Source organism: Microcaecilia unicolor, unplaced genomic scaffold, assembly GCF_901765095.1.
Source record: "Microcaecilia unicolor unplaced genomic scaffold, aMicUni1.1, whole genome shotgun sequence".
Taxonomy (NCBI): Eukaryota; Metazoa; Chordata; class Amphibia; order Gymnophiona; family Siphonopidae; genus Microcaecilia; species Microcaecilia unicolor.
In genome coordinates, this window is record NW_021963021.1 from 318,530 (window position 1) to 342,232 (window position 23,703).

Here is a 23,703-nt window from a genome sequence, read left to right on the forward strand (position 1 = left end):
CTGGTGGCATATTTAAATTCTCATTATCTGAAACCTCTTCGTATAATGGCAACCTGTTACTTGAACATAGGAGCAGTCCGAGTCCTTCTGTGGAACCATGTTGCTATTTGGGTTTCTGGCCAGATACTTGTGATCTGGATTGACCACTGTTGGAAACAGGATACTGGATTAGATGGACATTGGTTTGACCCAGTATGGCTATTCTTATGTTCTTAACTGTCTTTTTATGACTATTGAGCCTGCAAATAGGTGGGAAAATGTGGGGTACAAATGCAACAAATAAAATAAAAAAAATCACTACTTACGCTGTAAGTAACCAAAATCCAAAGTGCACAGGCACAACTGAAAAAAAAAATTCCCTAATAAATCAAGGTCTGTGCCCTGAAGCACAAACCTTGATTTAAAAAAAAAAAAAATCACAAGGCCCTTCTTGTGTTTAGCACTGCAGACTCCATTTAGTTTCTAGTGTCAGCCTCAATTTTAGTTCTCTATCAGGCTTATTTTCTAAAGTGATTGCTGGCGATCTTCCGACATAAATTGGGAGATGGCCGGCGATCTCTCAAAAGCGGCGAAATCGTTATAATCGAAAACAGCTTTTTTGACAGCATCGCCGCTTTCCCGTTGCCTCGCCGGCGAAAGTTCAAGGGGGCGTGTCAGCTGCGTAGCGAAGGCGGGACATGGGCGGGCATGTGTGTGGCTACCAGATGGCCGGCTTTTGCGGATAATGGGAAAAAAAGGCGGCGTTAATCAGTATTTCACCGGGTTTACTTGGTCCTTTTATTTTCATGACCAAGCCTCAAAAAGGTGCCCCAACTGACCAGATGACTACCGGAGGGAATGGGGGATCACCTCCCCGTAGTCCCCCAGTGGTCACCAACACCCTCCCACACTAAAAAAATAAAAATAAAACCCTTTTTTTTTTTACCAGCCTGTATGCCAGCCTCAAATGTCATACCCAGCTCCCTGACAGCAGTATGGAAGTCCCTGGAGCAGTTTTTAATGGGTGCGGTACACTTCAGGCAGGCAGACCCAGGTCCATCCCCCCCTACCTGTTACACTTGTGGTGGTAAGTGTTGAGCCCTCCAAACCCCCTCCCCCCCCCAAAACCCACTGTACCCACATGGGTGCCCATTTTCACCCATAAGGGCTATGGTAATGGTGTAGAGTTGTGGGGAGTGGATTTGGGGGGTTCAGCACCCAAGGTAAGGGAGCTATGCACCTGGGAGCTATTTGTGTATTTTTTTAAACATTTTTAGAAATGCCCCCTAGGGTGCCTGGTTGGTGTCCTGACATGTCAGGGGGACCAGTGCACTACAAATGCTGGCTCCTCCCATGACCAAATGCCTTGGATTTCGCCGGGTTTGAGATGGCTGGCATTTTTTTCCATTATCGCTGAAAAACAAAACCGGCGATCTCAAACCCGGCGAAAACAAAGAATCGGCACCCGTTTGCTCTAGCTCAGCTGAGCTGAACTCTCCAGGCTCCAGCCTGATTTTGGCTCAGGCCCGCCCACCCAAGCACACACACACTGCATACCATGTTGCAGGCACCCGCTCAGGGCTGGCTCAGCTGATCTCTCCATGGCTCATCAGCCCGCCTACCTTCGGCTCGGCACTGCTGAAAAATGCCGCGCAGCGCGTCATAGTTGTTGACTTGTTCCCTTCCCTCCATCCATACGCGGTAGTGGTACCGATGACGTGGCTACTGTGCGCGGCGTGCTCAGCCTCGCTCTCGCTCCGCTCACATGAGGGCAGGCTAAAAAAATAGCTGCATGTGCACGCAGGCCGGTGGGTTGAGTTTTGAAGTTGAACTAGTGCGAAGTGAGCCTCAGCCTGGCCCTGCCCTGTGGAAACGTGGGAATTGGCCAGGAAAGGTTCTTTGAGTCCAAGATTATCGAGAATCGAGTTCCTGCCAGCCCAGCCCAGCAAGTAATAAAATTGTAAATGCTTTTTTTTTTTAACATCATAATTTTAACATCATCATCATGTAATTTTTTTTTTTAATTAAGCTAGCTGGGGCCTGGGCATTATAATTAAAATTTATTGTTGTGGAATTTCTGGGTGGGGTAAGCACTTCACTGCCTAGGGCAAAAAATGTATATATTTAATGATTAAAATATACCTTTTTTTGCCCTGCAGTGAAGAGCCCACCCCCACCATGCCCAGCCAGCATTTTGATTACTCTTTTGTAATCAAAATGATGGCTGTGGTCTGGTAGTGGGCTTCTGGATGGGGGGGGGGGGGGTAGATGTTTCACTGCCAGTGCCTAGGGCAATGAGGAGACGATCCCCAACCAAAAATTCCCCAACAATAAATTTTAATAGTGCCAAGCTAGCTTAATTTAAAAAAAAGTTGTCTTTCTCTCATTTTGGTAGGTTTTTGGGTGGGGATGGTCTCTGCAGTGCCTAGTTTAAAATTTTTAAAAAAAGTGTAGGCGCCGGCGGTTTTCTCTGGGTGAACTGGTGCGTGCAGAGGTGATCATGAAAAAAGTATTTTTTATTTAATTCCATAGGGGGTAGGTAGGGAGTAGGACAGGGCTGATGCTAGGCTACAGGGAGGAGTGGGATGGAAGAATAGAGCTGATGTTTAGCTATGGGATGGATGGTGGGGAAGGGAAGGATTGATACTGGGCTACAGGGATGGATGGGGGGGGGGGGGGGTAAGGTAGAGAAGGGAAGGGCTGAACCTGAGCTACGGGGATGGATAGAGAGTATTGAAGGGAAAAGCTGATGCCAGGCTGCTGGGATGGATGGGGTAGGGTAGTGAAGGTCTTTATGTTTTTGTAATATGTTTTAAAATTAATGTGTGTTGAATTGTGATCTGTTTAGAATTGCACAGATAATGTGGCATAAATATTTAGAAAATAAATTTATAATTTTGGTCCTTTATTCTGTAATTGATGAGGGTTGGTCTGTGGTCTGCATGTGACCGAGCAGGTGAGAGTTTCTGCTGGCAAGTGGTTTATATGGGGATCTATGACTTGTCTGGCTTTTCCAATGGGTTGTGTATTGCTGTTGTGTATATATATTCACTGCTGCCTTTTTAAAGGTACCATTATTGGAACTGGTGTTATGGTTTGCAATATAGGCTCTAAGAAGCCTCTTTGCAGGATTTAGTGTTACTTCATAAAGTACCTGGCAGTGACAGGATTTTATTGCTATTATTGAGGTGCTACCAGAATATGAATACATTGTTATATGTCATTGCTGTAATTATAATTCAGGATCCTGTTGTGTGCATTGAGATGTTTGCCATTATAGTAGACTTATGTCTGGTCAAGTTTAATATGGCATAATGTAACTATATTTACAAATATTGGTTTATGTGGTTTCTATTGATGCAGGGCAGGTGTTGGGCAGCATTCTAAGGCATTATTTTGTAGTATCCCAAGAAAAAAGAAACACTATTCATACCTATATACATATTGTCCACCCATGTTAGCTCTGGGCCCACCCAAAAAGTCAGGTCTGGCTACGCCACTGCCCTGACCTGCCAACTAAATGAAGTCATTAACAAAGTTCAAAAGCCTTAGTGAAAAAAAATGCATTTTGAGTCCTGTTTTGAATTTGGAAAGTGATTAATCTTAAATTAAATGGTAAGCCATTCCAGAGTGTTGGTGCAACAGCACTGAAAATGGAATCCCCTAATAGAATATAAATGAATATATCTAAAGGAAGAAACCATCAACAAATTTGGTTGACTGGATCAAAGAGGACAGACTGAAATAGAAGGAAGCAGGAAGCAAAACAAAAATATAGGTGAACCAACAATAAAATTTTATGTTGAATGCAGAAAGAGAAAGGCAGCCAATGTTTTGACTACTACTACTACTTATCATTTCCAGAGCACTACTAGACATATGCAGCACTGTACACTTGAACATTCAAGACAGTCCCTGCTTGACAGGGCTTACAATCTAATCATGACTGGCAAACAGGACAAATAAAGGATAAGGGATTTATTTAAGGTGGGATTGATAAAATAGACATGGGTACTGAACTAGTGAATAGGAGTTAGGAGTTAAAAGCAGCCTCAAAAAGGTGAGTTTTTAGCCTACATTTAAAGATGGCTAGAGATGGAGCTGACGTATTGACTCAGGAAGTCTATTCCAGGTGTATGGTGCATTAAGATAAAAGGAATGGAGTGTGGAGTTGGCAGTGGAGAAGAAGAATACAGAGAGATTTACCCAATGAACAGAGTTCCCGGGCAGCAGAGTAGGGAGAGATAAGAGTGGAGAGGTACTGTTATCTCTCCAAGAGTGGAGAGGTACTCAGGAACTGCAGAGTGAATGCACTTGCAAGTCAATAAGAGGAGTTTGAACCACATGCAGAAATGGATAGGGAGCCAATGAAGTGACTTGAGGAGAGGGCTAATAAGAGCATAGCAATACTGGCGGAATATAAATCATGCAGCAGAATTTTCAACAGAACGAAGAGGAGAGAGATGGCTTAGTGGGAGACCTGTGAGAAGTAAGTTGCAGTAGCATTTTTTCCAGTTCTATTTTAAGTTATTGTCTAAGTCTGTTATGTGATTGCTTGTCCTGGCCTTAAACACAAGAAACTAGGTGTATCTGTAATTTAATTTGAAATCATTCAAACGTTTCCATTTATAAACTGTGTTTTCTTTTTTTATTCTAGCTACAAATGGTCATTCAGAATGCTTACGGCTGTTGATAGGAAATGCTGATGTACAGAAAGCAGTAGATATTCAAGATGGAAATGGACAGTAAGAAACAAATTATTCTCATCTTTGGACAACCACTCAGATTTTATTTTAACTGTAGACTGCTTAATGGAATAAGATGCCTAGAGCTAAACCTGCACTGTATGTAGAGAGTAGTTTTGTGGTATCCCAGTACTTTCGATTGGAATACATAGAAAACTTCAGTTTGTTATAAAATTTTGTGAAAGTTGCCAGACTGAGGACATTGTGGAGTGTTCCAAACTTACCACATTTTAACCCTTAAAAGTTTACATGACCTTAGATAATGACGAAAATGCAAAGAGCAAAACTCACTGGTATGAATGCTGGCCCAGTATCTGATTCTGCTGCTATCTGTCCTCTTAACTCCGTTTCCAGGGCTTCCTTTCCATTTATTTCTTTACTTTCCGCCTTTCTTCTTCATTTTTTGCTCTATATCCGTAAGTAAAAGCTGGGTCCTACTACTACTACTATTTAGCATTTCTATAGCGCTACAAGGCGTACGCAGCGCTGCACAAACATAGAAGAAAGACAGTCCCTGCTCAAAGAGCTTACAATCTAATAGACAAAAAATAAATAAAGTAAGCAAATCAAATCAATTAATATGAACGGGAAGGAAGAGAGGAGGGTAGGTGGAGGCGAGTGGTTACAAGTGGTTATGAGTCAAAAGCAATGTTAAAGAGGTGGGCTTTCAGTCTAGATTTAAAGGTGGCCAAGGATGGGGCAAGACGTAGGGGCTCAGGAAGTTTATTCCAGGCATAGGGTGCAGCGAGACAGAAGGCGCGAAGTCTGGAGTTGGCAGTAGTGGAGAAGGGAACAGATAAGAAGGATTTATCCATGGAGCGGAGTGCACGGGAAGGGGTGTAGGGAAGGACGAGTGTGGAGAGATACTGGGGAGCAGCAGAGTGAGTACATTTATAGGTTAGTAGAAGAAGTTTGAACAGGATGCGAAAACGGATAGGGAGCCAATGAAGGGTCTTGAGGAGAGGGGTAGTATGAGTAAAGCGACCCTGAGGGAAGACGAGACGGGCAGCAGAGTTTTGAACCGACTGGAGGGGGGAGAGATGACTAAGTGGGAGGCCAGCAAGAAGCAGATTGCAGTAGTCTAAACGAGAGGTGACAAGGGTGTGGATGAGGGTTTTGGTAGAGTGCTCGGAAAGAAAGGGGCGGATTTTACGGATGTTGTAAAGAAAGAAACGACAGGTCTTGGCAATCTGCTGGATATGAGCAGAGAAGGAGAGAGAAGAGTCAAAGATTACCCCAAGGTTTCGAGCTGAGGAGACAGGGAGAATGAGAGAGCCATCAACAGAAATAGAAAACTGGGGGAGCGGGGAGGTGGGTTTGGGGGGGGAAATGAGAAGCTCGGTTTTGGTCATATTTAATTTCAGGTGGCGTTGAGACATCCAGGCAGCAATGTCAGACAAGCACGCTGAAACTTTGGTTTGGATGCAAGGTGAGATATCAGGGGTAGAAAGGTAGATTTGGGAGTCATCAGCATAGAGATGGTAGGAAAAGCCATGGGATGAGATTAATGAACCAAGGGAAGAAGTGTAGATAGAAAAGAGGAGGGGACCAAGAACAGAACCCTGAGGTACGCCGACAGGCAGAGGGATAGAAGTAGAAGAGGATCCACCAGAGTGAACACTAAAGGTGCGGAGGGAGAGGTAGGAAGAGAACCAGGAAAGGACAGAGGACAGGGTATCGAGAAGTATGCTGTGATCGACAGTGTCAAAAGCAGCGGAAAGATCAAGAAGAATGAGGATGGAATATTGACCTCTGGATTTAGCCAGTAATAGGTCATTGGAGACCTATTTAGCAAGCGCAGTTTCGGTTGAGTGGAGAGGGCGAAAACCAGATTGTAGTGGGTCAAGAATAGCATGTGAGGAGAGAAAATCAAGGCAGCAGCGGTGAACAGCACGCTCAAGTAATTTGGAGAGAAAAGGAAGGAGGGAGATGGGTCGGTAATTAGAGGGACAAGTAGGGTCGAGTGAAGGCTTCTTAAGGAGAGGTGTGACCACAGCATGTTTAAAGGCAGCAGGGACAGTCGCAGTGGAAAGTGAGAGGTTGAGAATGTGACAGATAAAAGGAATAAGAGCAGGAGAGATGGCATTAAGAAGGTGGGTGGGAATGGGATCAGAGGAACAGTCCTCCGCAGACTTGACTGTCCAGTGGATCCAGTTTGTGCCTATTTTCTTCATCCATGTGCAGTTTTTCTCCTCTCTTCCTTTTCCCTCATCTCATCTCATCTCCTTCCTCACTCTTCCATCCCCTCCATCCATGTCCAGCATTTCTTCTCTCTCCCTTCCCTCCATCCACCCATGTCCAGCAACCTTCCTCTCACCTCTTACCTCCCCTCCATCCACCCATGTCCAACTCCAGCAACCTTTTTCTCTCCTCTTCCCTCCCCTCCATCCACCCATGTCCGACTCCAGCAACCTTCCTCTCTCCTCTTCCCTCCCCTCCATCCACCCGTGTCCAGCAACTCTCCTCTCCCCTCTCCTCCATCCACCCGTGTCCAGCAACTCTCCTCTCCTCTCCCCTCCATCCATCCATACCCAGCAATCCTCTTCTATCCCCTGTCCCCCTCCATTCATCCATACCCAGCAATTTTCCTCTCTCCCCTGCCCTTCCCTCCATGTCCAGCAATTTGTCCTCTCTCCCTGGGCCCTGCCCTCCCATCCGTCTCCTGCTCCTTCCCTCTGCTGTGCCCCATTTCTCCAAGTCCCATCCACCCTATGCTCCTTTCCTCTGCTCATCACCCCTCCCAGTCCCACCCTTCCCTCTGCTCACCTACCCTCCCAGTCCCATTCATCTCCTGCTCCTTCCCTCTGCTCACCACCCCTCCCAGTCCCATCCATCTCCTTCTCCTTCCCTCTGCTCACCACCCCTCCTAGTCCCATCCATCTCCTGCTCCTTCCCTCCCTCTGCACACCACCCCTCCCTCTGCTGTGCCCCACCTCTCCCAGATCAAGTTGCACCGCGCCCGCCCATGAGGTCCAGGATCGCGCGATTCCGTCTACCCCTCTCTTCCTCCCTCCCTCTGGTGCTGCAGTAATGTACCTAGGATCCCGGCACACAGCATTAGCGATGTATCCACACTGCCTTCGCACTGCCCCGGAAGCCTTCTCTTTAAGAGAAGACTTCCGGGGCAGTGCAAAGGCGCCCGCCTGCGAGGTCCAGGATCGCGCGATTCCGTCTACCCCTCTCTTCCTCCCTCCCTCCGGCGCTGCAGTAATCTCCCTTTGATCCCGGCAGCATTAGCGATGTATCCACGCTGCCTTCGCACTGCCCCGGAAGCCTTTAAGAGAAGGCTTCTGGGGCAGTGCGAAGGCAGCGTGGATACATCGCTAATGCTGCCGGGATCCCAGGTAGATTAAAGACTGCAGCGCCGGAGGGTGGGAGGAAAAGAGGGGGTAGACGGAATCGCGATCGGCGGTGGCAAGCTGTTGTCAGGGTCCGGGAGCTGACGGACTCTGCTTCTGGGTGGGGCGGGCCTGAGGCTAAACTGGGTGAGCCTGGGCCCATCCAGACCCACCCATAGCTACGCCCCTGCACAGGGGTAATGACCTATTATAGTTGGTTCATAATTATCAGAAGTATCCCAGGCCTACCTTTTCTCTGATGCAGAGGCTAACCGAAACTGCTTTTTTTTGTTTTGGCCAAAACTGAAACTGCTGCAAAAACTGTCTGAAAGCTTTCGTCCAAAACTGAAACTGCAGCCGAAACCTGTTGCCTGGTTTTGGCTGAAACCAAAACCGAAAACTGCTGTTTTGTTATGTGGTTGTGAACTAGTAAGAGCCACTGGGGATTTGAGAGCTTGTGCATCTCTCTGCTAAACCAAGCCAGAATATAATTTAAATAACGAAAGACCATATTTTACCTCCAAGCAAATAGCCTCCACACACATGGATCACAGGCAATAAAAACTAAAAGCCACTGTGCACTTTACAGTGACTGATTTTGTGCCAAATTCAGTGACAGCTGACATCATAACTCCACAGAGTGTCTAATTCCCAAGGAGCTTATCATCCCAATTGATCATTATTGAGAGTGCTCATTCACCTACAGAGCTGGCTCCTATGGGCTGCAGTATAGAATACTGTCCATACAGTCATCAGCCAACACTGGATTACTACTCTGGGGCTGAGATTGATTGATAGATAATTTATGCCACAACACGTGTGTGGACCAAGGGCAGACTTCCTCATAGGGACTCTTTCTGTTGGTTTCCTGGATTATTTTTTCATCCCTATATGTTCATTTGATATAGTTGGGTGGAAAAAAGAGATTTTTAAAAAATGAAAAAATTTACTCCTTTTTAATTGTGGTCATGTCTTATCTCTTTGATTTTGAAATCCGCCTAAGCTAAGTAGTCCTCCCTATTCTAATTCATAATTGTAGCACATTAGAGAAAGAATAATTATTTACTTATAATTGTTCTTTTTAGGGCTGCAGATTTATCACATTTATAATGTGATTAATGCACTAAAATTTTAATGTGTTAAAAAAATTCTCACATTAACATAGTAACATAGTAGATGACGGCAGAAAAAGACCTGCACGGTCCATCCAGTCTGCCCAACAAGATAACTCATATGTGCTACTTTTTGTGTATACCTTACCTTGATTTGTATCTGTCTTTTTCAGGGCACAGACCGTATAAGCCTGCCTAGCACTAGCCCCGCCTCCCAACCTCCAGCCCCTTGATTTGTACCTGTCTTTTTCAGGGCACAGGGCACAGACCGTATAAGTCTGCCCAGCACTAGCCCCGCCTCCCAACCACCAGCCCTTGATTTCTATCTGTCTTTTTCAGGGCACAGACCGTATAAGTCTGCCCAGCACTAGCCCCGCCTCCCAACCACCAGCCCCTTGATTTCTATCTGTCTTTTTCAGGGCACAGACCGTATAAGTCTGCCCAGCACTAGCCCCGCCTCCCAACCACCAGCCCCTTGATTTCTATCTGTCTTTTTCAGGGCACAGACTGTATAAGTCTGCCCAGCACTAACCCCGCCTCCCAACCACCAGCCCCGCCTCTGCCATCCAATCTCCGCTAAGCTCCTGAGGATCCCTTCCTTTCGAACAGGATTCCTTTATGTTTATCCCAAGCATGTTTGAATTCCATTACTGTTTTCATCTCCACCACCTCCCGCGGGAGGCATTCCAAGCATCCACCACTCTCTCCATGAAAAAATACTTCCTGACATTTTTCTTGTCTGCCCCCCTTCAATCTCATTTCATGTCCTCTCGTTCTACTGCCTTCCAATCTCCGGAAAAGATTCGTTTGCGGATTAATACCTTTCAAATATTTGAACGTCTGTATCATATTACCCCTGTTTCTCCTTTCCTCCAGGGTATACATGTTCAAGTCCGCAAGTCTCTCCTCATACGTCTTGTAACGCAAATCCCATACCATTCTCGTAGCTTTTCTTTGCACCACTTCAATTCTTTTTACATCCTTAACAAGATACAACCTCCAAAACTGAACACAATACTCCAGGTGGGGCCTCACCAACGACTTATACAGGGGCATTAAAACCTCTTTTCTTCTGCTGCACCCTATGGTGCAGATGATCAGAAACCCTGCTGGTCACACCTTTCTCTATACAGCCTAGCAACCTTCTAGTTATGGCTACCGCCTTGTCACACTGTTTCGTCGCCTTCAGATACTCAGATACTATCACCCCAAGGTCCCTCTCCTCGTCTGTACCTATCAGACACTCACCACCTAACACATACGTCTCCCGTGGATTTTTACTCCCTAAGTGCATCACTTTGCATTTCTTCACATTGAATTTTAATTGCCAAACCTTAGACCATTCTGCTAGCTTCCTGAGATCCTTTTTCATGTTTTTCACACCCTCCCGGGTGTCCACTCTGTTACAGTCTGTAAGGTTGCCTGTGTATAACTGTGTATAACGCCCCCTCTCAACGATCCAGCATGGCCCCGTCTTTCTCACTGACCAGTACCATCCAAGCATGGCCGCATCTCTCTCCCTTTCTTCCCTAACCCTCCTTGTTTACTCACTTAGCTGGGTTTCTGCTTCTCCCGATTTGCACAGCCGTGGGACAGCAGCAACAGAAGGCAAGAAGATGTGGGGAGATTGCCTTCTACAAGCTGTAGCTGGCTTTGCTGGATCCAGAAATAGGAATTGATATCAGAGCTTGGTGTTACTTCTTGTGTCTGAGACCAGCAGAGCCAGCAGCAGCACATGCAAGTCAGTCTCCCTGCATCTGCCTGCCTTCTGTTTGTGCTGCTGTCCCCCGGCTGTGCAAATCGGGAGAAGCAGCAGCCTGGCCATGTAAGTAAACAAGGAAGGGTGGGAGAAAAGGGAAGCAGATGTGGCCATGCTTGGATGATGGTAGTGGTGGGGATTGGGGGATAGATGGGTCCATACTGGATGGAGGAGACAGGGGCCATACTAGATGGTTAGGGTGTTGGGGGGTGGAGAAAGAGCCATGCTGGATGATGGTGGTGGGGATTGGGGAAGAGAGGAGTTCATCCTGGATGGTGGTGGTGGGGAGAGGGGTAGAGATGGGGTCATGCTGAATGGTTGGGGTGTGGGGGAAAATCAGGGCCATGCTTGAATGATGGTGGTGGGATTGGGGAAGAGATGGATCTATGCTGGATGGTTGTATTGGGGAGAGGGGTAAAGATGGGTCAATGCTCGATAGTGGTGATGGGGAGAGGGGGAAAAATGGGACCATACTGGATGGGTTGGAGTGCGGAGGAGAGCTAGGCCATGCTAGATGATGGTGGTGGGGAATGGGAGAGAGATGGGGCAGCGCTGGATTGTGGTGATGATGAGAGGAGGGGAGATTGAATTATGCTGAATAGAGGGGAAAGAGAGACAGTTGGGGTGAAACATGGCAATGGTGTGAGGGGAAAGATGGGGCGATACTGGATGGCAAGGGGAGAGAGAGAGAGGGGTAATAAGCACTACAGTTTGTTAAAAATGTGAGGGCTGGGGGGCAGGTTCAATAGCTAACTGTCCAAAAATAGCTTATTTGTTAATTGCGACTGCACAACATGATTAATCACGATTAAAAAATTTAATCTTCCTGTGACCCTGCATTTATGATTTTGGATGTAACTCAAGGTGTGTTATATTCAGGTATAGTGGTGATGACAGAAATACAGTGTGTGCTGTGCTACCTATTCATTTCCCGCTTTAGATGTTACTACATTTTTACATGCTGATTGCTTAGTTACATTATGTAGTACATAAAGGAGTAGCAAGTTTGCCAGCAGACTGAGAACCCTTGCTCATGCTCACAAACCTCATTAGAAAAGTTATAGAGGAATCCTCTGAGCTAATATGAATCACCTGACTCAGCAATGTGACTGATTATGCTGTTGTCATCCAAGAATAACAATTAGGTTGCAGTGCAGATAAGTACATGTTGGTTATGGGAATAAATTATTGCTGACCACTTGACTGTCTTACAATAAAACCTCCATCTACCCTATCCTTATTCATATCTTTTATCACTCAGGACACCATTGATGCTGTCTGTTCTGAACGGGCATACAGATTGTGTTTATTCGCTGCTTAATAAGGGAGCAAATGTAGATGCCAAAGACAAATGGGGAAGGACAGCATTACACAGAGGGGTAAGATAATAACATCTGTCTTTATTTTGTTAATTTTCATTTACTTCACTTTGTCCTGTTACTCTGTAAGGGAAGGGTTTCGTACTAGTGTTTCTTTTCTGGTTTTATGTATTTTTACTATTAACTAATATTTTAATGAATGTGTTTGTATTTAGTACAATAATATCAACAGGAGAAGCAAACTTTCATACAATGTCAACCTTATAAAATATAGTTTGCTGATTAGATATGGCTGAATCGGATCATGAGGCTACCAAAAAAGTTTTCAATATAAACAAAAGGCCTCAAAGTTCAGTAAGCATGGAAACTGACAACCAAAGGTCAGTATCTCAATTGGGAGTCCATATTATTATCATCGGCCTTATTACATAAACTCCAGAAAAAAGAAAGCAACTGCAAAACTCAAAAAAAAAAAAAAACAACCTGGAGAAGCACAGTTGCTATCCAAAAAGCTGGAGAAAAAGTGGTAAAACATTTGTAATCTGAAACAGTCACAAATATCTCAAACATACAAAAATTTCCAAATCCTGTCCTAATTAGTATCCATGTCATCTGGGAAAATCTCACAAAAATACAGTTCCACAAATGATTAGCTAGTTATAGAAGGTCAGCTTCATTGTGCCAGTGCTCACCTGGCTCTTCCAAATTTTCAAACTTCCAGTGTAATGGTCCCCACTTTCAAGCTCCTTCTGTGCATATACTCTGCAAAGGTCATTCCCAGCTCAGCCAAATCTCCTACAAGGGCCACTTGTTTCGTGAACTTGCTGTGTCAGGAGGTGGAACCAGAGTATTAATACATTCAAAATGGTGCCCAATATTTATAACAAACCTTCATAGGAGCAGCCAGTCGCTGAACAGCAACTTCTTAAAGCACACATGCTTAATAAAAAGCTTGTCATTCAATAGCAGCATTTAAACCAATAGGTTCAAGAGTTTTTTGAGAGAAAAGATCCAGTGTTGTTCACGTGATATAATACTTTTTTTAAATCCTCACCCCTCTCACCTTCAAAAAGTTGCTCAATTACCCAACAGAGTAGATCTTTGAAATTCATGCTAAAACTTAATACAGTGCTGAACAAGTGAAGGTTCAAGCTTCTTAAGAGTCGCACAATGATGATGTACTATAATGCTTGTTTTAAATATGAGAAGTTTGTCCCACATACAATAACTGACAGGGAAAACGAATAGCATAGATAACACCCCTTGATTCACATGTGGTATCACCTTTAAATTGTATCAGTTTCTTGTTGTTCCTATCATAGAGGTGCCCTTTTACAAAGTGGTGGTAAAACCATCGTGGGCTTACCATGCACCAATCTGTGAAATGGAGAGGCTTTGGGCTTTTCGTTGCAAAACTTTGTCCAGATGGGAAGCTATTTGGGATCCCTTTGTGTCACACTGTTCGTGTTGAGTACATTTGGTTGGAGGGGGGAGGGGATAAGGTGGTGGTGGTGGGAGAACACAAAAATCACTAATAAATTCCAGGAGTAGTCTGTAAGATAACTTTCCAGTTTTGAGAGAATATTATACTGTTTATCTGTTATTGGGGTTCGCTACAAATTCTTTAGGAGGGGGTTTACATTCGTGTTGTATTTGCGCTGTTGATGGCTGATATTCCTTATACCTTTGTACTGTTTCTCAAAACCTAATAAAGACTTCTATACATTTAAAAAAAAACTCAGTCAATCCTATTGCCAGTTCTCTGAAGAATCGAAGCAGCCGTTGCTTCCAAGAAGAGGAAAACACCACCAAAATTGAGAATTTTCTTTAATAACCTAACTCTTGGGTGTGCCATTCAAACAAAGTTTTTATGTTTTGAAAGTTTGTTCATGATAAATTTCTTCATTTCAATGAGCAAGCAATTTTGTCACAGGATATTGTAAAGATATGTCATCTGTTCAATATTTCAATAGCCAAGCGTAATGCTGTCTTAATCCATGGGTATTACTTTTGTGCAGAGAGAGACATGTTTATCTCAAGCTCCATTGGTCTCTCTGTTGTCTACTTCAAGCTTTGAACCTAACAGGAACATTCTTTTACTTCCCACCCCCACTTGGATTAGAGCTTTCTCGAAGTGCCCAAGAAGACTACCCAGCTTCAGACTTTGTTTCTTCAGAATTCTTCTTAGAAAAAGGGAATTTTCTCTGATCTATCTTTTCCTCATCCAAAAATTGAATCTCTCTGTGGAGACATTTCCTACCTGAGGGGCATACCTGAAAAAGCTACCTTAAATAGGTCTTTAATTTCTTTCTAAAAGATAACAGATCTTACTCACTTTTCAAGCTCATTGACAAGGAATTCCATAAACTAGGACCAACCACTGAAAGTATGCTCGCCATCCACACCAATGGATATACTCAAACACGGGCTCTCAGACGGAAGAAAAGTTACATAAAAAGTCAGAGGATGGGTCAGACAGCTGCAGCAATCCTTTTTCAATCTTAAAAACTATTACTAAAATCATGTATCTTAACCAGCATTTCACAAAAAGCTAATGTCAAATCGCCCACAACCAGTAACTAAACATTCAGTGATGGTCTGAATCAATTGAAAAGCCTTGAAATGCACCCCTGGCAGATCCTCATAAATCTCATTACAATAATCCATGTATATAATCACTAGACTTTGCAACACTATACTAAAATCAGAAATAGTTGAAAAATAAAAGCCTTCACTTGGCATGAGGCTTGTAAAAACAACTAAGAATCACTTCTTGAGCCTGCAACTTGAATGATTAAAGCAGAATCCAACTAAAAGGAATCTATTCACCGTCAAAGAGAGGAATTCAGGGATAGTTTTGGAGAAATTCAAAACTATACTAGAGGCAGCCAACCTAGCAGCTACTACCCACAGTCTCCTAGCTCGATTTTCCATAAACACCTGCAGATCCTACCCTGTAGGCAAAAACCACAAGTATCATCCTCATAAAAGTGAAAATCCAACCCCATACCATTTTAAGGGTCAGGGTATAATTTTCTGAGGAAACTGCTAGAAGTCTGTAGTAGAGACCTGCATTGGAATGGGTTTGCGGGAATCTTGCAGGGATGGAAGCAGTTCTTCTGGGTTCCTGGGTGGATTGAAACAATTCCTGCGGGGTTCCCATGAAAGTGTAAGCTGCACCTGCGCCAGCCTCTCATCTACCGAGTACCATGTTCTTTTGAGTGCTATCTCCTCCTCCTTGCTTTAACAGCACAGATGTGGAAAGTCTTCCATTAAGGAGGTGGTTGAGACACAAATGGTGACAGACTTCAAAAGGGCATGGGATGAACACAGATGATCTCTAATTATAAAATGAAAGCTATAAAAAAAAAACCCTAAACTTAAATGGCTGCATGTGTGTGGATGTGTCAACTGACGCTTAGATTGCGACTGTAGCTTTGATGAACGTGGGCCAATACTGGGCAGACTAGTATGGTCTGTGTTTCATATATGGCAGTCTGGTTTAGGATAGCCTGGATAGGGCTTAGACAGCTACTTCAGTGGCTGGAACATGAGGACAGTACTGGACAGACTTTTATGGTCTGTGTCCCACAAATGAGAAGACGAATAAGCTGGAGTGGGCTTCAACGGCAACTCCAGCAGTTGGAACATAAGGATAGGGCCGGGGGACTTCTATAGTCTATGTCCCAGAAACACCAAAGACCATAATCAAGTATATAATATCACGTTCATTTAATCATGAATTGATAAAATGAGTATGACTATTGGGTAGATTGGATGAACTGTTCAGATCTTTATCTGCCATCACTTACTATGTTATTATTAATCTTCTCTGCTCCTGGGCTGATGCGCAGACCTCAGCTCTGACACAGGCACAAGCATCAGATGTCACCTGACCTCTTCCTCCATTCTCTATCTCAGTTGATGGCACCCTCATCCTCCCCGTTTCATCTGCCCGCAACCTCGTTGTCATCTTCGACTCCTCCCTCTCCTTCTCTGCGCATATCCTGAGTTGCATCAAGAAAACCCTTTGCCAAGCACACCTACAGAAATTTTTAAATGAAAGAGATTCTCCATTTAGTGTTTCACAAATAGCACGGCCCTTCCAAATATCATAGTACAGTACATGTGTCTTCTCTATCAACTGGGTCTGCAGATGTCTTTCATCAGAGTACATCTTGGTGGTATTATGTCCCCATCAATAAACTCCTGGCTTCACAATATTCAATCATTTCTTGATTCATGAAAGGGGTTTTTCATGACAGGCTACTAATTGTAGAAATCTCCTGTGCCATGAGGCTTAATGTTGACCTTAACCCTCTCTTTGAAGCCACCTTTTAAATCAATGTTTTCTTCTTCAGTAAAGCATGTTGCACTGGATAATGTTCTTTCTTGTAGTGGTTACTTCGACTAGAAGAATAAGTGGACTTCAGGTCTAGTCACTTATGAACTGTGTAGTTCTTCATATTCATCCAAAGTTTTTACCAAAGGTAGTTATACCTTTTCAATGAGAAAACAGTGCTCCCTATGTTTTGCCCTAAGCCTCACAAAATCTTCTCAATAAGTCCCTTTATATTCTGGACGGCAAAAGGGCTCTCACTTGCTACCCTAGAATGGAATGGATCAGAAGATCTGCAGAGCTGTTTGTCTCCTTCAACTCCAAAACACTTGGTATTTCAGAAGCAAAGCAAACTTAGCCAAATTGGCTAGCATTCCATATCCAGTTGTTTCCAAACAATGTATAAGATGAGACCTCATCAAATCAGAGCCACTGCACCTACAATGTCTGTCTTCTGTTTTGCAGGACATCATATGCAAAGCAGTGACTCGGGCCTCTCTTCATACTGTCACTTTGCACTACTGTTTGAATCAGTCCATAGTTAGAGACAATGCATTCAATCAAACTGTGCTGGCCAACCTGCCTTTGTAACATTGGAAACTCTTGAATCTTTCTTTTTAGCCAGTCTGGTTCTGGTCAGTAAACAAATTATAAACTGAGCAGCCTTGAGGTGCAGATGATCAGAAACCCTGCACTGTTCCATACTGTGCTCTAAAATTACTGCTGGAACAGCACAGGACATTAACACCCTTATGATCAGAGCTAATAGCGTGCAAATTTAGGTGCACTATTAGCTCTGACCATAGGGGCGCATGCCTAGGCACAATCCTCCCACAGAAGTTGTTTGACGGGTCCAGGCAGTCAAAAAAGTCAAAAAAACCCGGATCTGTCAAACAGAAGAGGTTTGACCCGGACCTGTCAAACCTAAGCCCCCTCCCCCACCCTCCCCCAAACACCAAAAAGACCCTGGTGGTCCAGTGGGACCGCTAGCCCCCACTCCCAACACAAAAAAAACCTGGTGATCAGTGGAGCCACTAGCCCGCCACACCTGCACCGGGATCCACCCCCCCCCCCCCCCCCCAACGGCCTATCTCGTAGTTAAAGGCGAAAGGAACTAAATGGATTAGCCCTCCCTCCCTCCTCTGCAGGCATCTCCTCAAAAAGGCCTGATACATCCTGGAATTCGCTGGACGGGGCTTAGCCCTTGTATGGAAGTTAAGCCCCTCCCAGCGCATCCCAAGATGCATCGGACAGGGCAGGGTGCCGCCATTTTGATGAGGGGAGGAAGTGCTAGTCCCTCCCTCCTTCAGCTAGAGGTGGGGGGGGGGAGCTAGCAGTCCCACTGGACCACTAGGGTCTTTTTAGTATTTGCAGGACGGGCTTAGGTTAGACAGGTCCAGGAGAAAATCCCGGACCTGTCAAACCTCTTCTGTTGGTCTCCCCCATTCCTCCCTTGCTGGCAAACCCTAACATCAGCTCCAGGCTGGCATAGGGTTGTATCGGGAGCAGCACCCTTGTTTGGCGCGCTGCCCGCTGATCATGAGGGAGGAATTCGTGAGACCCTTGTTTGCATGGAATTAGTGCTCACAGGCTCTGTTCCTGGGGTGCAGGCAAACACAGGTTCTAGTCCAGCACTAATGGTGTCTAGTGCCCGCGTTTGCTTTTGATCATAAGCCCCTGAGTTTGGGAGTCACCCAGTTGTGTGCCTGACTCAGTCTTGCTTATTGATGGGGGAAAAAAACATTGTTTCTTATTTGTAGCAGGTATTCTCTGAGGACAAGCAGGCCAGTTGTAATCTCACACATGGGTGACGTCTTCCTAGCGTGTATTAGTTAAGAAAGCTCTAGCAGCACCCTAACACACATGCGCAGATGCCTTCTAACACACATGCGCAGGTGCCTTCTGGCCTGTTGTGTGAGTGCAGGTCCATCAGTGTCTTCTTTTCCACAATGCTAGGATGACACCTCTTTCTGGTCTCCCCTCAGCGTGTTTTTTTCCTTGCCTTCCCATGCGGGTTTTTATTTCTATTTACTTATTTTCCTCAATATTTTAGTGCCTCTACATTTCCCTGTTAAATCTTAGATTTTTGGCCCTTCCTCTTTTTCTTTTCTTTTTGTGGCTGCTTAGGCCTGAGCGCTGGCCTCAATTTGAGTTTTGCCCCTTTTTACTTTCAAGATTGAGGAATTTAATATGGCCATGATTCTTTTCTCAATGTCTAAGACAACCCCCAGTGACTTCAAGAGGTGCACCCAACGTAATTGGGTGATTTCTATGATGGACTTGCACAATTGGTGCATCGGTGCCTAGGGCCTAGCCACCAGGCTGATTCTTGTTCCCTCTATTTAAAAATGCAGTTGAGGACACAGAAATTGTGTCAGGTCCATCAGGAGAAACTCACTGGCTCCTCGAAGGCCAGCCCATCGGCATCAGCACCAGAAGTATCAACCTTGATGGCTGCCCAGACTGCATAAACCACTGGGAGTGCACCGGCATCGAGGAGGTCTTCACTTCCCTCAACATCGGGCGCTGAGAGCAGACCCCAGGATCAGTTGGAATCAGACATGACACCAAGGACGAATATGGGTTCAACATTGTCCTCGTCGGCACTGAGAGACTGTGATGCCAAGTGTTGAGGGAAGCCTATGAAGCAAAGGTACACTTTGAAGAGCGGTGCAGGGAGCACTGGGGCATTGAAGTCGTCAGTACCCAAGAAGCGCTGGCACCGAGGGGACTGCTCCCCCCTCTATAGTGGAGGTGCCAGTGCGCCATGTCTTTGGGCAGCCAGGTTCCCACTTCCGGTTCAACACTGACACTTCTCCAGGCTATCTCTGAACCGGCTTTCCATCCCATGTTGATGCCTGCCCTCGATGAACAGTACCAGACCATGCTCACGGAGGAGCTAACATAGATATTCCAGCTGCACTCTGCTCATATACTAAAGGGTGCTTTTTCCAGCTGCACCTTAGCCTCGGCTCCTTCCTGAGGCCCACATTTTGCCTTTTGAATGGTCTTTGATGCTTGTGCCCCAACAGGCATCGACGTGGACCCATGCAGTACCACCCTCAACATCAAGTGAGGATGCTTCTCCAGAGTCTGAGAGGTAAGGCTATACCTCAGCAACCTTTGGGGCATAGGCAGGGTCCAACTGAGCTGGGACAGGCAGAGACTCAGTCCATCCAGAGTACTTTTGGGGAGTCTGATCTGGACCATTCATGGGAGTCAGAGGAAGATTCTATGGGATCACTTCTGGTCCCACCTCGCCACAAGAGACATAAATCCCCACCTGAGGATCTCTTTCACCAGTTTTGTTAAGGAGATGGCATCTGCTATCCCATTGGAGGCCAAGGAGGGGAGCCAGTGCTGAGATGCTATCAGTCTTGACTTCAGATCTCCTCCCAAGGAAAGGGGTCACAGTTCCGTTATACCCTATCCTGAAGAATACATTGATGATGAACTGGGAATCTCCCCTCTCAATCTAGGTCATACCAAAAAAAGTGGATATGCAATATCATATCCAAAAAGCTCCCAGATTCAAAAGGGCACAATTGCCTCACCACTCCTTGGTAGTCAAGTTTACCCTCAAACGAGCCAGGATCCAGGACTCGTGCCTCAGCCCCCCCCAGGTAGAGAGGCCAGGGTTTCTGGAATCATTTGGGAGAAAGCTTTATCAGGCCTCAGTGCCCATTGCCCACATCAAGACCTACCAGTTCTACATGAGCCTTTTACTTGAAGTCTTTGAGATGCAGCACACTTAGTCTTGTGGACTTTTCCCTCAGGAGCAGGCCACAGAGCTTTGCCAGTTGGCCAAGAAGCAGTTGGAGTGTAGGACTTATCTGGCCTGGGGCACCTATGACATTTTTGATATTGCACCTAGGCTCTCTGCCATGGGTGTGGAGCTACATGTCTCTGATCTAGAACCAGCAGCTTAAGAGAGATTGGCAGATGTACCTTGCCGAGATGACATCCTTTTTGGAGACATGATGAAAGAGGTCACTGACCTCATTAAGAAACACACTGACACCATCCAGTCCCTTTCTCAGCAGCCTCTAGCTGCATCATCCTCTACTAGGAGTGGGCCTAGTCAGAGACCCTGCTACTCTCAGAGGTATAGGTTTCCTCCACCTTCCTGCTCTGCCTAGCAGGCCAAACCCCAGCGTTCCAGGTCATGCCAGGCATGGACCCAGAAGTCTCAGCCGGCTCCCCAGTCAAAGCAGAGGACGAGCTTTTGACTTCAGGAGAGCATTGCTGCAGTCCAGGTAACCTTCCTGGATGACCTGCCAGTAGGGGAAGTTGAATGTTTTCCATCAGAGGTCACCCCTTGTAACCTCGGACCCAATGGGTTCTTCAAATAGTCTATCTTGTTTACACACTTCATTGGCGTCAGAAACCAACAAATTGCTCACTGAGAGCATCGTTGATCAGCTCTCAGCACAAGCAGTTACTTGTAGAGGAAAGCTCTGCTCTTCTACAAGCCAATGCGATTGAATCTGTGCTGCCAGGGGAGGAAGGGAAGGGATTCTACTCCAGGTACTTCCTTGTGTCCCCCAAAAATGGGAGGATTTGGTCCCATCCTAGACCTAAGGGCCCTGAACAAATTCCTAGTCAAAGTTCAGGATGATTTCCTTGGGTGATCACCCTTCTCCCCATAATTCAGAAAAAAATTGGCTGTGCTTTCTGTACTCGAAGGATGTATCTCAGATTTTGGGTAGGGAGGCATCGCTACCAATATCACATTCTGCCTTTTGACCTTGCGTCAGCTCCCAGGGTCTTCACCAAATGCCTAGCAGTAGATGCGGCTTCGGTATGCAGACTAGGAGTATATTTGTTTCCCTACCTGGATGATTGGCTGGTCAAGAGCACATCGGAGGAGGGGGCATATTAGTCCATACAGAGAACTATTTGGGTGCTAGAGCTTCTAGGGTTTGTTATAAACTACCCCAAATCCCACCTGCACCCATTACAACAATTTGAATACATGGGAGCCCTGCTTAATATAGTACGAGCTCAGGCCTACCTGCCCCTTGCGAGAGCGGTTACCTTGATTGCACTCAATTTACAGGTTCACCACTGCAAATAGGTCACTGCTCGACAGATGTTGAGATTACTAGTCCATAAGGCCTCCATAGTAACATACATAATATAGTAAATGACTGCAGATAAAGACCTGGACAGTGTATCTAGTTTCCCAACAAGATAAACTCATTTTACATGGAGCATGTCACTCCCATGGATCTCCTCTATTTGAGAGGGACCCAATCGACTCTAGCTTCCTAGTGGTTTCAGCCCCCCCCCCCCCCCCCAGCTAGTACAATCCCTATTCTGATGGACAATTTGGCTGTGGGACTACCATTCCAAATTCCAACACCATAGCGGATGTTGACAACAGATGCATCCAATCTCAGATGGGGAGCTCATGTAGATGGGCTTCACACCCAAGGGACATGACCTGCTTAAGAGACAGATCGCCACATCAACCTCGTGAAGCAAAGGGCCATATGGAGCTGGGTAGGGCTGCAGAAAACAAACGCTAAAGAGGATGGATGTATGGTAGACCAAGATCCGTTTGTGGAGGACTGTGTTTGTGAGGAGCTTGCCAAACTAAAAGTAGACAGAGCGATGGGGCCAGATGGGGATACACCCCAGGGTGCTTAAGGAACTCGAAGAAGTTCTGTCGGCTCCGCTGTCGGACCTCTTCAATGCTTCCTTAGAAACTGGAGTGGTCCCGGTGGACTGGAGAAGGGCAGATGTGGTTTCTTTGCACAAGAGTGGAAGTAAGGAGAAGGTTGGGAATTACAGACCTGTCAGTCTGACCTTGGTGGGAGTAAGCTAATGGAAACGCTTCTAAAGAGGAGGTTTGTGAGATTTCTTCAACTGAATGGAATGCGGGACCCGAGGGCAGCATGGCTTCACTAGTGCAGGTCGTGTCAGGCGAATCTGACTGTCTTCTTCGACTGGGTGACCAAACAGTTGGATGTGGGAGGGGCGCTTGATGTGGTATACTTGGATTTCAGCAAAGCCTTTGACACGGTTCCGCACAGGCGACTGATAAATAAATTGAGTGCCCTTGGTATGAGATCTAGAGTAATTGATTGGGTTAAAAATTGGTTGAATGGTAGGAGACAGAGGGTAGTGGTAAATGGAGCTTGCTCTGAAGAAAAGGATGTCGTCAGTGGAGTACTGCAGGGATCGGTCCTAGGGCCGGCTCTTTTTAACGTCTTTGTGAGCAATATTGCGGAAGGTCTGTCTGGTAAGGTTTGTCTCTTTGCAGAAGATACTAAACTCTGCAACAGGGTGGACACCCTGGAGGGTGTGAATGGCATGAGGAAGGACCTAGTGAAGCTGGAGGAATGGACCGATATTTGGCAACTAAGGTTTAATCCCAAAAAATGCAAGGTCATGCACTGGGTCACAGGAATCCAAGGGAACAGTACAGTACAGGGGGTGAAGTGCTTCAGTGTGCGAAGGAAGAGCGGGACCTGGGGGTGATTGTGTCTGATGACTTTAAAACTTCCAAACAGGTAGAAAAAAGCGACAGTCAAAGCCAGAAGGATGCTTGGGTGCATAAAGAGAGGCATGGACCATCAGGCAAAAAGGAGGTAATAGTGCTGTTGTATAAGTCTCTAGTCAGGCCCCATTTGGAGTACTGCATGCAGTTCTGGAGACCGCACTACGGAAAGATATAAACAGGATGAAGTCGGTCCAGAGGGCGGCTACAAATTAGTAAGCGGTCTTGAATGCAAAAATTATAGGGACAGGCTTATGAACCTCAACATGTATACGCTGGAAGAGAGGAGGGAGAGAGGAGACATGATAGAGACGTTTAAATATCTCAAGGGCATTTATGTACAGGAAGACAGCCTTTTTCAAATTGAAGGAGAGCTCTGGAATGAGGATGGCATATGACAAAGTTAAGAGGGAATAGGCTTAGGAGTAATCTAAGGAAGTACTATTTCACAGAAAGGGTGGTGGAGGCGTGGAATGGCCTCCTGGTGGAGGTTGTGGAGCCGAGGACTGTTCCAGAATTTAAAAAAGCATGGGATAAGCATGTGGGATCACTTAGGAACAGGAAGAATTAGGGGTTACAGAGGATGGGCAGACTGGATGAGTCATAT

The 23,703-nt window shown here is 45.6% G+C and overlaps 1 protein-coding gene across 1 annotated transcript in view; it reads left to right on the forward strand.

The window, feature by feature from the left end:
• LOC115458763 (serine/threonine-protein phosphatase 6 regulatory ankyrin repeat subunit A) overlaps window positions 1-23,703 on the forward strand; it is a gene marked incomplete at its 3' end in the record, with an annotated part of 235,790 nt that overhangs the window by 206,839 nt on the left and 5,248 nt on the right. Inside the window, 2 exon segments of the mRNA XM_030188574.1 lie at window positions 4,637-4,724; window positions 12,195-12,312. Of these exon segments, the coding sequence (XP_030044434.1) occupies window positions 4,637-4,724; window positions 12,195-12,312 (206 nt within the window).